The sequence below is a fragment of the Contarinia nasturtii genome, unplaced genomic scaffold (assembly GCF_009176525.2).
Source record: "Contarinia nasturtii isolate CC-2019 unplaced genomic scaffold, AAFC_CNas_1.1 Cnas_scaffold_285, whole genome shotgun sequence".
Lineage (NCBI taxonomy): Eukaryota > Metazoa > Arthropoda > Insecta > Diptera > Cecidomyiidae > Contarinia > Contarinia nasturtii.
Window position 1 is genome coordinate 2557545 of NW_022197640.1, and position 14834 is coordinate 2572378.

The 14834-nt window shown below is 33.2% G+C and overlaps 2 protein-coding genes across 9 annotated transcripts in view; both read left to right on the forward strand.

The window, feature by feature from the left end:
* The window catches only part of LOC116337713 (flocculation protein FLO11), a 121777-nt gene extending 107659 nt beyond the window's left edge, over positions 1–14118 (forward strand). For 5 of the 8 annotated variants that reach the window (XM_031762504.1, XM_031762506.1, XM_031762507.1 and 2 more), the window contains 27 exons: positions 892–992; positions 1131–1323; positions 1417–2420; positions 2488–2912; positions 3195–3258; positions 3354–3495; positions 3702–3857; positions 3935–4082; positions 4161–4296; positions 4380–4503; positions 4621–4798; positions 4879–4976; positions 5062–5149; positions 5235–5465; positions 5544–5849; positions 5923–6093; positions 6197–6322; positions 6727–6840; positions 6913–7048; positions 7120–7249; positions 7331–7524; positions 7591–8196; positions 8280–8380; positions 8455–8538; positions 8618–8721; positions 8866–8917; positions 9836–14118. In XM_031762504.1, coding sequence (XP_031618364.1) covers positions 1273–1323; positions 1417–2420; positions 2488–2912; positions 3195–3258; positions 3354–3495; positions 3702–3857; positions 3935–4082; positions 4161–4296; positions 4380–4503; positions 4621–4798; positions 4879–4976; positions 5062–5149; positions 5235–5465; positions 5544–5849; positions 5923–6093; positions 6197–6322; positions 6727–6840; positions 6913–7048; positions 7120–7249; positions 7331–7524; positions 7591–8196; positions 8280–8380; positions 8455–8538; positions 8618–8721; positions 8866–8917; positions 9836–9906 — 5040 coding nt within the window. In that variant the 5' untranslated portion in view covers positions 892–992; positions 1131–1272 and the 3' untranslated portion in view covers positions 9907–14118. Of the gene's footprint in view, positions 1–891; positions 993–1130; positions 1324–1416; positions 2421–2487; positions 2913–3194; positions 3259–3353; positions 3496–3701; positions 3858–3934; positions 4083–4160; positions 4297–4379; positions 4504–4620; positions 4799–4878; positions 4977–5061; positions 5150–5234; positions 5466–5543; positions 5850–5922; positions 6094–6196; positions 6323–6726; positions 6841–6912; positions 7049–7119; positions 7250–7330; positions 7525–7590; positions 8197–8279; positions 8381–8454; positions 8539–8617; positions 8722–8865; positions 8918–9085; positions 9138–9835 lie in introns of all 8 variants that reach the window. The other 3 variants (XM_031762509.1, XM_031762508.1, XM_031762510.1) reach the window with 3 other exon arrangements.
* LOC116337715 (coiled-coil domain-containing protein 103) lies at positions 9166–9829 on the forward strand. Its single transcript, XM_031762511.1, has one exon. It carries the CDS (start codon positions 9392–9394, stop codon positions 9662–9664), a length of 273 nt encoding a protein of 90 aa, XP_031618371.1. The 5' UTR covers positions 9166–9391; the 3' UTR covers positions 9665–9829.
* Positions 14119–14834: the final 716 nt, after the last annotated feature.

Below are 14834 nucleotides of genomic sequence, written 5' to 3' on the forward strand. Positions count from 1 at the left end.
AGAGAGAGAGAGAGAGAGAGAGAGAGAGAGAGAGAGAGAGAGAGAGAATGAAAAGAGAAAGTTATGTAATGCGTTCCTCTAGATTTTCACAGAACAGAATATTTGCTTGTTTCCCACGATTTTTCTTCGTCTTTTTGTTCGCATTCAATTATCGAACACAATAAACAAATTCATAGATTATCTCTCATAAAATTCAAATGCTGTCAATTCCATTTATTTCATTTAAACTACAAAGTGGTGAATCAAAATTAGCTTATAAATAGCGAATCCTAAATAAATAGAAATAATTGACTTGACACTGGAATATCATAGTTACTTATTAATGATCCTACCGATAATACATTAATCAATAATTATAAAGCATTCACATCACCTCTGTACTGTCACTAAAGTGGTGCAACTCTTACAGTGTAATAAACTATTACGTAATTATTATTATTTTTCAAATACAAAATATGATGATTAAAATGATTTCGATATTGTTTACAAAAATGCGTTTCACAAAATCGAAAATTTTGATCGATATTTTGATGTTTTTGTGTATTCCACCGTGCGCTTAGTATTTTAATTTATTTATCGCCTCTCAGCACTTGAACACTACGGCAAAACATGATGTGTTGATGCTTAATCCATATGATTTTTAATATAACACATCCAGATTTGATTCGCTATACTATCTGTCGGACTTTTGAGTACATTGCTACCACTAATTATTGAATATCACTTGTCCTACGGCCTGTGTTTATCACTGCTAACTAATTGATTGCTTTCAAATGAATGAGAAATTAAAAATAAATATGCAAATTAAAAATTCCATTTTATATACTAGTGTAGGTGTGTGTCATATTTTAACATCTTTCTAACAATATTTTGTTTTGTGTTTTATTGCAGAACTAAAATGATTGGTTTGTCTCAAGGGTCGGGGCCCTGTATCTCCCGCCGTTTTGCATCCGAATCATTCACAACTGAAACTGCTTTGTTCAATTATCAAGGTAAGCATGACAAATGCCATCAATACTTAATTCCCATAAAAGTATTCAAATCGATGCAAATATGTCGAATGCTGTGCATAGTTTTGCTACGTCGATGTCGAAGTAGATTTTGTATACATTTTTATTTCAATATTTCAGAATCAATTCCATCATTCCCATCATCGTTCGGTTTATCATCGTTTCCGTCTAGTTTGTCTTTGTGTGCTTCAATTGACGACGAGATAGAAGTGTCGACATTTGTGGGCTCGCTTTGTGCGTTGGCCCAAATTTCTCAGTCTGCATGGAGTCAATGAAAAGTGGTTCGGCAAATCATAGCCACCACCCGAATAAGGTGAGTTGATATGTGAAAATCATGAAAACCATCACATTTCTTTCTGGTTTTATTCATTAAATGGTCTATATTTGTTTGTTTTAATTATGATAGGTGGCCATTAACAGCCTAGAAACGGATAGCAATAAGCAAACGATAACTAGCAATGTTAGTGGCAGTACTTTAAACAATAATAATAAGAGTAGCGGAAATAATCAGCAGCAGCAACAGCAGCAACAGCAGCAGCAACAATCAGCGACGGAATCAAAGGAAAATAATTTTGAATATGATGATAATGAATGGGATGTAGGCGGCATCGGTGATTTGATAAAAGATTTAGATAACGACATAAAAAAGACATCGGAAACAGGATCGCAAAACGTGAATTCGACAAGTGAACAAAGCAGCAGCAGTAGCGGCAGTAGCAGCAGCAGCAGTACAAGTAGTAACAGTAGAAGTAGTTCATCATCTCCATCAAGCTTATCAACGCCATCGAGCACATCGACTGTATCAGCACAAATAAATCAACATTCACAGTCAATTGGCTCAGCATCAACGATTCAAAGTAATCGATTAATTGAACACGATACAAAGAGTAAAAAAGATTCAATCGACACGGATAAAAGTGTTAAATTGAAAAGCGCACAGGCTTCGACCTCCTCCTCCTCCTCCTCCTCCCCTTCCTCATCTTCCTCCACATCCATTGATAAAGTTCAAATTCAAGCGAAAAATCAATCGATTGTATCAACGAAACCAAGCGCACAGCATCAATCGAATAAACAAAAACAACAACAACAACAACAACACTCAACGGTGAGCGATCAAGAGATTAGTAAAAAATCAACACAAAAATCATCCACATCCACCAGCAACACTGCTACGGATTTAGTTGCATCGGATAAAAATTCATCGACAAATATTGTCAACATGTCTTCAAATACAGCTGGTCAAACAACTGGTAAGGCTGGCAAAGTGGCCGATCATCATGCAACGCTTGACAAAGGGCTCAAAATGAAAATTAAACGAACCAAACCTGGTACTAAAACCTCAGAGGCAAAACATGAAATTGTTAAAGCCGAACAAAATGGCTCACTATCTGGAGCAGATGATATTAATCCGTAAGTGAATCCATCTTGTCATCTCATTTCTCCTTTTCATTACCATTCATTTAATTTTATCAAATAGATTAAATACACCAAATTCGGGAACGGGAAATAAAAAAATATCATTGCAACAACAAAATCAGCAAACGCCAGTTTTGCAACCATCCCAAACGAATTTAAATCAATCGCAGACGAACTCATCGTCGCAACAATTATCATCTAGTCCGGCCTTGACATCAACACCGAATACATCACAGACAAATAAGCGTGCGAACAGTAGTCATCGACGCGATAAAACTCGTGATAAAACATCGTATTCTCAACGTGATAAAGCAAGTAGCAACTCTTCAGCGAGTGTTAACAATAACAGCAACCTAAACAATACCGACATACACAACAGTTCGGCCTCAAACAGTGATCGCAATTACAATTGTCATGAATTAAATGCTACATTGTCATCAACACCATCAAAGGCCGAACATGAATTGCTAGGCAGCAAACATTATGGTAACGATTTAACGTAACGCTTTTAATTAATTTGGAGATGCAAATGACATAGTTTCACCCACTTCTACCGTCGAAATAGGATGAAATTCAGGTGATATCTAATTGTACGCCACGCCCGAATCAAAACCATTTTCGACGATATGTGCATCTCTATTTTAATTAACAATTTTTATAATTTTTAATTCATAGTTAACTCTCTTTTTTCTCTTTTTTCCCTTCCATTGTGACGTTGAAAATTACTTAAACTACACACAATTGCGTTAACAATTGTTCATTGGATAGGCACTCCAATTGACAGTGAACTATCACAACGTATTTCTTCGGCAGCTTTACAAACGAATACAAAGTATGTGTGATGCACACACGCATTTATTCATTCAATTACAGAACAACAAAACAATAAAATAAAATATGCTGATTTTTTTTTCTTATATTTTACAGTAACACATCTAATTCAAATGTAATCTCGTCAGCATTAAATTCTTCGTCAGCCAATGCATTTGGATCAAATACAAATCTATCTGGAACAATATTATCATCAAAAACACCAAATGCACCAGGACCACCACCAAATGACGGAAAGGTAAGTAACCTCAAATTCCTAATTCGTTTTCCAATTTTTTTCCAAATTTGAACAACAAAGAAATTCATTACATGAGAAATCGGCCAAAAAGTCTATCCATTTTGAATTAAATGATAAAATGATAATCGAACTCTAAGTTAATATGTTATTAAATTTAAATATGGGATTTGCTTTATCCGTTTTTCCTGTTGCGAACTTTCAACCAGTTGTCATTTTCAACCACAATTCTATCACACATTCAACAACCACCACAATCAAATTTCCAGTCAAACAACATCTCGGCAACACTAAATTCACAGTCAAAGTCTGCGTCTTCATCGAAATTGTCAATTGCTCCCGCTTCGCCGCAAATTGATAGCAAGGTAATTAAAAAAAAACAGTAAATAAACTCAAAGAATCCTATAAATTATTAAATTATTGTGTCGATTGTATTATACAGATGGGAATCTTATCAAATGGTGAGGAAAGCACAAGTCCACCGCCAAGTAAGAAAATAAAATGCGAACCAAAAGATATGGTTGATGTATGCGTTGGAACATCGGTTGGAACAATTACGGAACCAGATTGCTTGGGACCATGCGAACCAGGTACGCTCTATTTATTTATTTTTATTTTATTCAACCGATTCGTTGTTCACAATTTAAATTCATTATATTTTGTCATAGGCACATCGGTCACCCTCGAAGGAATTGTATGGCATGAGACTGAAGGTGGTGTATTAGTTGTTAATGTTACATGGCGGGGAAAAACCTATGTTGGTACATTGCTAGATTGTACCAAACACGATTGGGCTCCACCAAGGTAATTTTTTAATTTTTCAAATTCCATCCATAATATTGATATTTCACGTTCAAAACAAACTAAAAAAAAACACATTATTATAGATTCTGTGATTCTCCGACTGAAGAGTTGGATTCTCGAACTCCGAAAGGACGAGCTAAACGCGGCAGAAGCGCCGCACAACAACCGGCAAATGATCTTAGTAACTTTACTGAAACAAGAAGCTCTGTGAGTCCTGTATATCATTTTACCGTTTTTTTTTCGTTCAATTTTCCATTTTTTTTGTGAAAATAAAAATGTGTACTAATAAAAAAAAATTATTTGTCGCCAAAATTGACAATATAGGTTCATAGCAAACTGCGAAATGCAAGTGCAAAGGGGCGTGCTTCACGAACGTCGACTAGCTCCACAACAAATACAACTAACACAACGACAACAATTACTGCGTCAAATGCGGGAATTAATTCAACAAACAGTAGTTCACTAACCGCATCTCCACCAGAGAGTTTTCTTCCTACGAACGGTATGAGTATTTTTTTTAAATTGACACTCTGCAAAAACGGTAAACTAATGTACAAAATATATGTACCATTTTTATTGAAGCACGTCGAGCTGAAAAACGAAAGTCAAAAGACGACAGTCCGCCGCCATCGTTTAATGGAAGCGACAGCAATGGTAGTAATAGTGGAAGTGCCACAAATGTAAGCAATCACATCACACCTTTTTTTGCCCTCCATAAAAATATATCAATTGATTTCAATGTTTTTTTTTTTTTTAAATTTATAGTCGGATTTAAATGTACAAATTCCGAAGAAAGTGAAAACAACTACACCTTGTGCGATCTCGCCTGTTTTATTAGAATGCCCTGAACAAGGTAAGATTTTGATTTATTTTCGTATACAAAAATTGAAATAGAAAAACTAATAAAATGTGCTTTGTTATGAATTTAATTTGGATAGACTGTAGTAAAAAGTATAAGCACGCCAATGGTTTGAAATATCATCAGAGTCATGCTCATGGAGCCGGTTCGATGGATGAAGATTCACAACAATTGCCCGAATCTCCACGTGATTCACAACAGTTGGCCGAATCACCACCGCCACTTCCAAAGCATGCGGCAAACATACATTCATCGCCACTGCCATCATCAAGATCCTCCTTGTCTTCGTTTGAATCGATTGTCGCATCAGGTACGTACAAAAATACTTAATTCTTATTGCAAAATGCATGACAAAAAAATTAATGATTCGACCAAATGAAATATGTAGGATTTAGCGAAACACCACCACCAACTGTACAACCAGAACCGGGTAATGATGCAGCCAATGCAGTCGAACAATCGAATGCAGGTACAAATTCAGCTCAAATACCAACAACGGTACAAAGATCACGAACGCCAACACCATTACTTGAAACGAAGCCAAGTTCGGTGCCAGTTTCGACGATACAGGAATCAAATCAAACGAGTCAAAGTGCAACATCTGAGCCAAATGCATTGCCATTAGTTGGTCAAACGCAACCCGCAAACAACACTAATTCCATACAAACGCCTAAGAACGAAAGCCAAACAAAAGGTAATAAATAAACAGAATGATTCAAAACGACAAAGATTTTAATCAGCCGCGGTTGTGGTTTCGAATTTTATAGTATCAACACCTGGACCGCAAGCCGTTTCAATGGTGAAAACACAGAAAAAGCAACGAAAAGAAGGCACTAACGATTTTGATAACACGTCACGTGACCGAGACGATGTTCAAAGTCCAGCTTATAGCGATATATCGGATGATTCAACGCCAGTTGCTGAATCAGAAATAAGCGGTAAGCTATTCAGATATATTTTATGTTTCGTTTAGCATTTTGTTAAAAAAAAAATGAAAATCAATCATAATATATTGAGGGTTGTCGATTGATTTGTGTGTAGGAATGTTTAAAGATAAGAATCAAGCAGTTAAGCATCCTGCCGACATTCTACCAAAGAAAGTCGGTGAAACAACATTACCTCCGCAATCGTCCCAAATGGGCTATGGAATATACCATTTCTGTGAATGTGAGTATTTCACACACAATGTAAATTTCGCATGAAACAGACCGAACAACAAGTTTAAACCAAACAACAATTATAACAAACAAATCTTTTCGAATGCACACGCTTCTTTTTTGCTTTCGTTTATTCTGGATTCTCAAACATTTCGATTTACCATTTTTATATCAAAATTATTTTACTTTCCCTCAAAATTCAAAATCAATTCAAAATTCACATACACACACAAACACAAACACACGAACGATTTTATACACACTTATTTCGGAAAAGTCCATTTCTTTTTTCTTCTTTATCTCTGTTTATTGTCAAAATTGAAACGAAAATGACACACAATGACATTATCTATCTATCTCTGAACTAAACTCAACATTTCGTTATTATAATGAACATTGAATTTGATTCTATAGTTCCACAAACGCAACCAACACCATCGGCAACCGCCAATGAACATGCGAATGGAAAACAAGCCGCACCGCAACCAGTTCCAACATCAATACCAGGAAGCATTCAAGATTATAAAGGTAGGTTTTTAAAACGATTGAAAATTAAATGAACGAAACAGCTAATGGAATTGATTTTATTTATTGTTACAGCACCTGTAACAGTGTCATCGGTTACGACACCAGTAACAGCACCAGAAATAACAAGTAGATCGATGCATCAGCATCCAGGAGCTCCACCACCAATGTCACAAGCCAATAAATTTCTTGGCAATTACTATCCATATAAGTAAGTGACATTTATTAATTATTTACATGAATCCGATTGATTCCTAACGATCGAATTTTTATTTCCAATAGTTACATGCCACCTGGTTATCCATATAATATTGATCCAAACTATGGGCCAGTATCGCCACAACCAATGATCAAAGAAGAACGCTTAAAAGAAAGTCCTAGTCCAAACGAAAATCCTAAAAGTCAATTGCAGGTAATTGAAAATCAAAATTACACGTCGCATTAAAATCCAACAATATTAATGAACACAATAAAATTAAATATTTGTGCACAGAATGTTCCTGCGAAAATGGTGAAAACAGAGCCAATTGGAAAGGATGTGAAACAACCACAACCGCTTCCACCACCACACGAAGGTCATCCAAAAGATTTAAATACATCACCAATGGGTCCCTATTCCAGTATGTTTCAGCGCCAACCATTAAACGTTCCACCGGCACAGCATATGCGAGATGAAGAACTTAGAAGGTAATGAATAAAAATTCAATCATTTTGATGGATATTTAATTGATTTATCGATTTTTCAATAAATAGATATTATGGCATGTATCCTGACCAACGACGACCTGGTGTACCAAGTGGTTCGATGCCACCAAATGTGCCGCAAAATATAAAAGAAGAACCACAATCACCATCGCAACCATCATCACAGGGACAAACACATCGTGATCGTGATAAAGAGCGAAACGATCATTCACAGCCAAAAAATTTAAAAAGTTCTGGCCATAGTACGCCACAACAGCAAAAACAACCGCCAAAAGAATCGAAAAATGATGATAAAGAAGCGACTAAACCGAAACAGGACATTGGACAGAAGCCAACGTTTGAATCACAAGGACCGCCACCACCGCCAACGTCACAATTTTATGCGATTCATCCACCATATATGGGAGCCAGCCCATTCGGTTTTGAGCCATCAGCAATGTATCGAAATATGATGGTACCGTACAATTCATCTCCATATCACTTGCAAATGTCAAGATTCCATGCACCCGAAGATTTGTCCCGAAATACAAATCCGAAAGCACTTGATATACTTCAACATCAAGCCGCTCAATACTATAATCCTCACAAAATTCACGAATTGAGCGAACGTGCATTGAAGAGTCCAACGGGTATTGGCGGCATGGGTTCCAACAGGTAAAAATTCAATTCATCTAATGGCATTTATTTGATTTATTTCGCAATTATTGATTTATGTATTCCGTTTGATATTATTGCAGTCAATCACAACATCCGGCATCACAACCGCCAGTTTCACAACAATCAGCACAACAGCCACCAAATAGTATGAATCCAAATGTACCAAGCAGTGGACCCCCAGGTAGAAATTCACTTTTGTCGCGCAAACACATGATGATGGTGTTTTAATAATTTGATTTAATTTTTTTTTCATAGGGCATGCCAATTTGCAAACACCACCAACATCGATGCCATCCACAACTGGCGCAAAAAGTGGCCCACCAAGTGCTTCACAGCCGAGTAAGTGACACATTTTGAATACAACTTTTTTGATGACAAAATTAATGTAATTTTGATTAATATTTTTTTCTGTGTGCAGCAAATCTGAGTGGAAGTGCTGGTGATATGACACCAAATAAGGAAGGTTCTAGCAGTGAACGAAGTCCACCGCCAGCAATGCGTCACATTCACACTCACCATCATGTAATTACTTGGTTTATAATTTGTTTGTTTTTAATTTAATTTTTATCGATTTTTTTTTTTTACATTATATATATTGCCATTGTATTTTCTCAAGTAAATTCGATGGCTAATCGAAACCGCTTTGAATTTATTCCATTTGTTTAGACACATGTTGGCGTCGGTCTCGGCTATCCAATGTATCCAGCAGCGTATAGCGGTATGTTAATATGAAATGTGTCCACCCTTTAATGCTTTCTTTTTTACTTATTCTTTTTTTTTTCTCTCTCTCACTCTCAATTATTCTCGTTCATTTTTTTTCTCGGAACGATTTCATTACAACAAAAACAAAATGTGAAATGCCATATTGACTGTTTAATCTTTTTAGATTGAAAAACCGTATATTAATTGGAAGAGAGTAACGGAAAAAATTCAAACAGGTTAATATTACTCTCTTTGTATGTTTTCCGTAAAAATTATGTATAAATTTAAATGTACAACACAAACACACAACAGAGCAACAATGGAGCTTGAATTTGTGTTTTATTTCCATATAAATGTGTTGTTTGCCTAGTAACGGGCTACTACTCCATTGTCTAATCGATATATTCTATAGTCTTTAGTATCATTTTAAAAAAAAAGTATTTTGTGAACTGTCCGAATATATTAGAAAATAAATTTAAAATATAAAAAAATGGCTGATGAACAACTATGCGAACGTCTTAATAAAACCCATTTGACTGCCGATGATATTCGACAAGTTGAATACTTTTGCTATGATCTTGTTAAAATCAGTGAACTAAGCAAATTACAAAATGATGCAAAATTGCGTGCAGTCAATTCAACAAAAACCTACGACGAATTCAAAGACATTGTTGACGCAGCTCACTTGCAACCGCTGAGTCGATCGGATAAAAAAAATACACAAACCCAATCACGATTGTGGAATTCAATTGCACGAAATTGAAATTGCACCCTCGTTACTGACATACTTACGTGTAAACAAAATGTTACTCATTACTACGAAGATCATCATAATATTTTCAAAACTAAAAACAAACAAAACACTCTAACTTATTCAAAATGTGTCTGAATAACCGATTAATTTTGTTTCAATTTTTTTTTGTTTATTTTACAGCCGCTGTACTGACCCCACCACAAGCAGCCGTTGCCGTTATCAATCCTTTTCCACCCGGACCAACTAAATAATTAGAGGATAAAACCATAAGTGATTCACTACGAAAAAAATTCGATGAAACAAAAAAGAAACTTTTATGAAGAGACACACTCCTGATACAAAAATATCAACATTTTAGCTAGTTTTTAGCTAGAAAAAAAAATTGCAAAAATGCAACAAATTATTGGAGAATTGAACGAAAGCATTGCACCTTTATACAACATCCATACTGTGACTTCCAACGAAATTTGATAAATGAAACACAAAACAAAAACAATAACAGACACAGACATTGCAAATCATGAATGAAGATTTGTTTGAGCAAAAAAAGAAGAAGAAAAAACTAATCATAAAGTGAATGTGAAATTGTATAAAAATCGAGTGCTATCGAGTGCACAAAATTATTTTTAAAACAAATGGACATTAAATGAGGAGAAAGAAAAATAAAAACAATATTCGGAGGAAATTGTGAGAAACGCAAAATAAAACTCCATTTGACAAACGAGCAAAGAATTTTTTTTTAACAAATCGAACGCCATAGAAAAATGGACACAATTTTAAACAGAAAGATCTAAAATTTAAAGTTTAACATTAACAACAAAAAATAAAAAAAACAAATATTATAATCATAAATTAATAGCAACTGAAGTAATTATATTGTATTTAAAGTAATGAGAAAGGAAAAAAACAAGAAATATGTGATGATTACAAAATACTTTTCTTTAGTTCGTTTTAATAAATTTATATTTTAAACAGAAATGTGTGTTTTGTACGATAAACAAAAATTAATTCGTTTTTTTATTCAATAAGAGAATTCGCTTATTTTTGTAAATATAATTGATGAAGATTTAACAGAAGATAAAATAATGACGATGATGAAAATCAACAAATAAGCAAAAAAAAAAAAAACAAGAAGAAAATAACAAAATGATGAATAAAAACATACGTCAACATACAAAAAATATAATTAAAGAAAATACAAAGCGTAGACTTTTCTCAGTATATTGCTAAGCTTATTTAATTAGTAAACAAAAGTGGAGAGCTAAACTTACATAAGTTAATGAATTAATCGATATTGACTAGAGAGATGAGATGAGGGAGCATGGATTATGAAAGAGAAATGTTTTCTTTTCCTTTGTTTTTCCGTGTTTATTGAATGTAACCGTAAAAGTATAAAGTAATTCTCTTTTTTGTACAACACATGGTTGGATAAAACCTCGAGCGTTCGTGCGCGTTTGATGCAAATCGCTTTTAAGGGAAACAAACACAAAAAATACATTTGTTGTTGTTAGTTAATTTAGTATTTTTTTCTCTTTTTTAATTCTTTTTATTCCTAATGTATTTTTTTTTCGTGTTAGGCATTGAAATTTCCTTTCTAAAACTAGATTTTTTTTAAAAAGAAAAATAAACTAAAAACATAAAGAATGAACAGAATACCAATTTTAGAAGAAAATATAATTGCAGAAAAAACCGAACAAACACACTCATACAATCGCTCTCACAAAAAAAAGGGTGACGCAATAGATTTTTTTTTTTCATTGTAAGAAAAAAAGACGAAGAAGAAGAAAAATAATCAAAAAAAAAATCACAAATTGTTTCCACGTTTTCAAAATGTCTTGTTTGGAATAATGTAGCACATTCATTGAAATATACATAAAACGAATGAGTCGAGCCATAGATATTACTTAAAAATTAACTCTCATCCGTTTCACAGAATAATTTTAGCAAAAATACGATGATTGTGAAAACCAATTACATGGAATATCGCGATAAATTTAACAAAACAAAAAACAAATCGTCTTCTTCTCAATTTCATCTGCCACAGTATCAACAGTATCATTTCCTCAAAGCAAATCACAAAAATAATCTCACACCGACACACACACTCACACACGCGCGCGCGCGCATCATTCAATGGCATCAATAATTCGAAAATTTCGAATCGAAATCGCATTCTAATGATGTTCTATCGACTGTTCGATTTAAATTATGTGACTGTGTGTGCTTTAGCAAAAAATAAAATCGATGTTTCAACACATTCAATCTCACCCCCTTTCTTTATACTTAATTCTTACCAAAATTTAATTATTATAATCGTAAGCGATAGAGCTCGTAAATTATGAATGTATTAGAACAAACAAAACAAAAAAATCTTTTAAAAAATAAATACAAATGCGACAAAAAAAATCTTCTAAATGTTGTTCCAAGTCCCGATGAATGATGATCACTTGTGTAAGAATTCAATTCATAAAGAAACGACTAGAATTGACTAGGTGACTAAAGTCGGAATGAATACAAAAAAAAACTCTTCGAAATGAATTGCGAAATCAGTGGAGGATGTTTAATCAGAGTAACACACATATTTAAACAACAAATAAATAGAAAGAATTATTAAATTAAAAACAAATGAAGAAACAATTAAAGACTGCGCGGACGAAATTGGATTTTCGTTTTATGATCATCGACCAATGCATAAACAATTCTTTTTTTTTCTGTGCCCAAATATCAAACGAAAGAACTTAATTGACAAAGAAAATAAAAATGATGAAGAAAAATCTGCCTCTCCAGAAACAAATCTCCAGACGCAAACATAGACGAACGATGGTTAAAACATTCGACAAACTCATACAGAGAAACACACACAAAACGAGTAACCAATACAAACAACAACAACAAATCTAACTATTATACATTTAAATGAAGGAAAAATTAACGAGAGAATGCATTAGCCACGTAATGGAAAAGAAAAAAAAATAAAAGAAACATGCACAAAAAAAAAAACAAATTATTAATAGGGAGATAATCAATTACCATTTATATATATAGTAAACTTATTTTATATTTCTCGTAAAATAATGAATAAACCAACAATATTGAGGAAAATAAATAAAAAAAAAAACAAAACTCACACAATGAAATTATATATACACATAAACGAATCTATCGATTGCTTTAGGTGTGGAACTTGCGAAATAGACATTTTCAAATATTATTCTAAAATTTAAAAATGAAAAAAATGCATACTTAAACACTACTTAGAAATCTACACTTTTCGAAAAATGAATTTAAACAAAAAAAAATGAAACGACATCATTTTAAATATGGAAATCATCGAGCCTCGAGAATTGAAATTACAAAATGAAAATGTGGAACAAACGAATCCATATCTGATTTGTGTTATTGAAAATACAATGAGGCACATTTCAATTTCAAATGAAAATGTAGAGCTCGAACGATAAAATCGTGTTATAATTATGTGTCGTGATGTCTCGCTTTAGTTATGATTTTTCACAATTTTATCATTTCTTTCGCAAATCAAGCGGATTGTTATTAGTTTTCTTCTCTCATTGTGAATGATTCGGTAAATCGTCCGAATGTTCGTCCTGGAAAATGGCAATAAAGAAAAAAACACACACACAAAATTCCTCGTCAACAAAAAAAAAACAAAACAAAATTTAAAAACAGCAAAACGAAAAAAAGATTGAAAACACACACATCATATTTTAGTTTATTTTGCTTAAATTGTCGTTTGACTAAAAAAAGAGAATTAATTGCTCTTGATTAAACGAAACAAAAAAAAAATTTGAATGCGAAAGCAATTAGTATATGTGTAATTATATTTTTCTTGTACAAAAATTTGCGCCAATAATAATGCACACCTGAAAAAAAGATCATTTGTTTTTAATTTCTCCCAAGCCCCCCCATGCTTCCGCACACAAGTTCAATTTTTCTTTTCGTCCCGTTATTATAAATCGCTTTTTTAAAAACACATTTATATGCATATAGAAATGAGTAAATATGAAAGAAAGAGCGCGTAAGCATACCCCGAGTCGTTTAATGTAACCAATTTCTTCCCCACAGTCTACCGTAATTCCTTCAATCACTTGATACAATCAATTGTGCTACTTATTCCCTAACACTGAATAAGTATTCACAATTTATTGTTTGATTTTTTATTTTGCCTTTGATGTTCGTCTGAAAAATGTGATTTATTTCTCGTTTTGAGTTCAACTCACTCATGGACAAATGCCTAATACATACTCATTTTTATTGTTTCTTTCCATCCACAATCATATGTGTTCAGTATCAACGATCAAAATGAATTCCACTTCATCATATTACATACTTTCACATGTCCAAAATGTCTTGGTGTGATCAAACAAAATCAAAAGAAAAAAGTTTTTAAAAAAAGCAAAAGAGCCTTGTTAATCAAAACTTTACTCACAAACAAACAAAAAAAAAAAGAAAAAAAATGAGAAACAAACAAACACTAAACAACACACTGCAAAAACGAAAGAAAAAAAATATACATCTTTTTTGGATAGCTTTACAATGAAAAAAACCCTTGGTTTCTATTGCTAGATTTACTTTGCACCGACTAGATCACACAAAGACATAGAAAGTATCTCCATTTTTTTAAATTAGTAAATGTGAAAAAATATGAAACACATAAGAAGCACATTTATGCCATTAGTGAGATTCGATTTGGGCGATAATTTTGGACCCAAGTAAAAAAGCCGTCAGGTAAATTGATAAATCCAATGCGGAAAACTCATAGAATTGCGGACCGATTTAAGGAAGTAATTTCTGAATAATTCCACATTGTATCGGAACGATGACAAACAAAAAATTGAAGGAAAAAAGGCAACATGACACGATCGACAAACAAAATGTTTATATCATTTTCACAAAAGCCTTTAATCGTCGAAAAACCAACGAGACATTTTTTGAACAAAAAGAAAAAGAACACAACAAATCCCTTAAAAGGACAAGCAAAAAATTTCGATAAAACATTTATGTATCCCTGCTCTCCCCCTCACCGAAGAAAAAAATCAATCTTTTGTGTAAGTAGAATGTTAGAAATCATTACAAATCGTAATGGTAACGGTGAAATTTAAATTATATAAAATGATATAGAGAAAACACACAAAAAAATAAATAAATAAATAAATAAATAAAT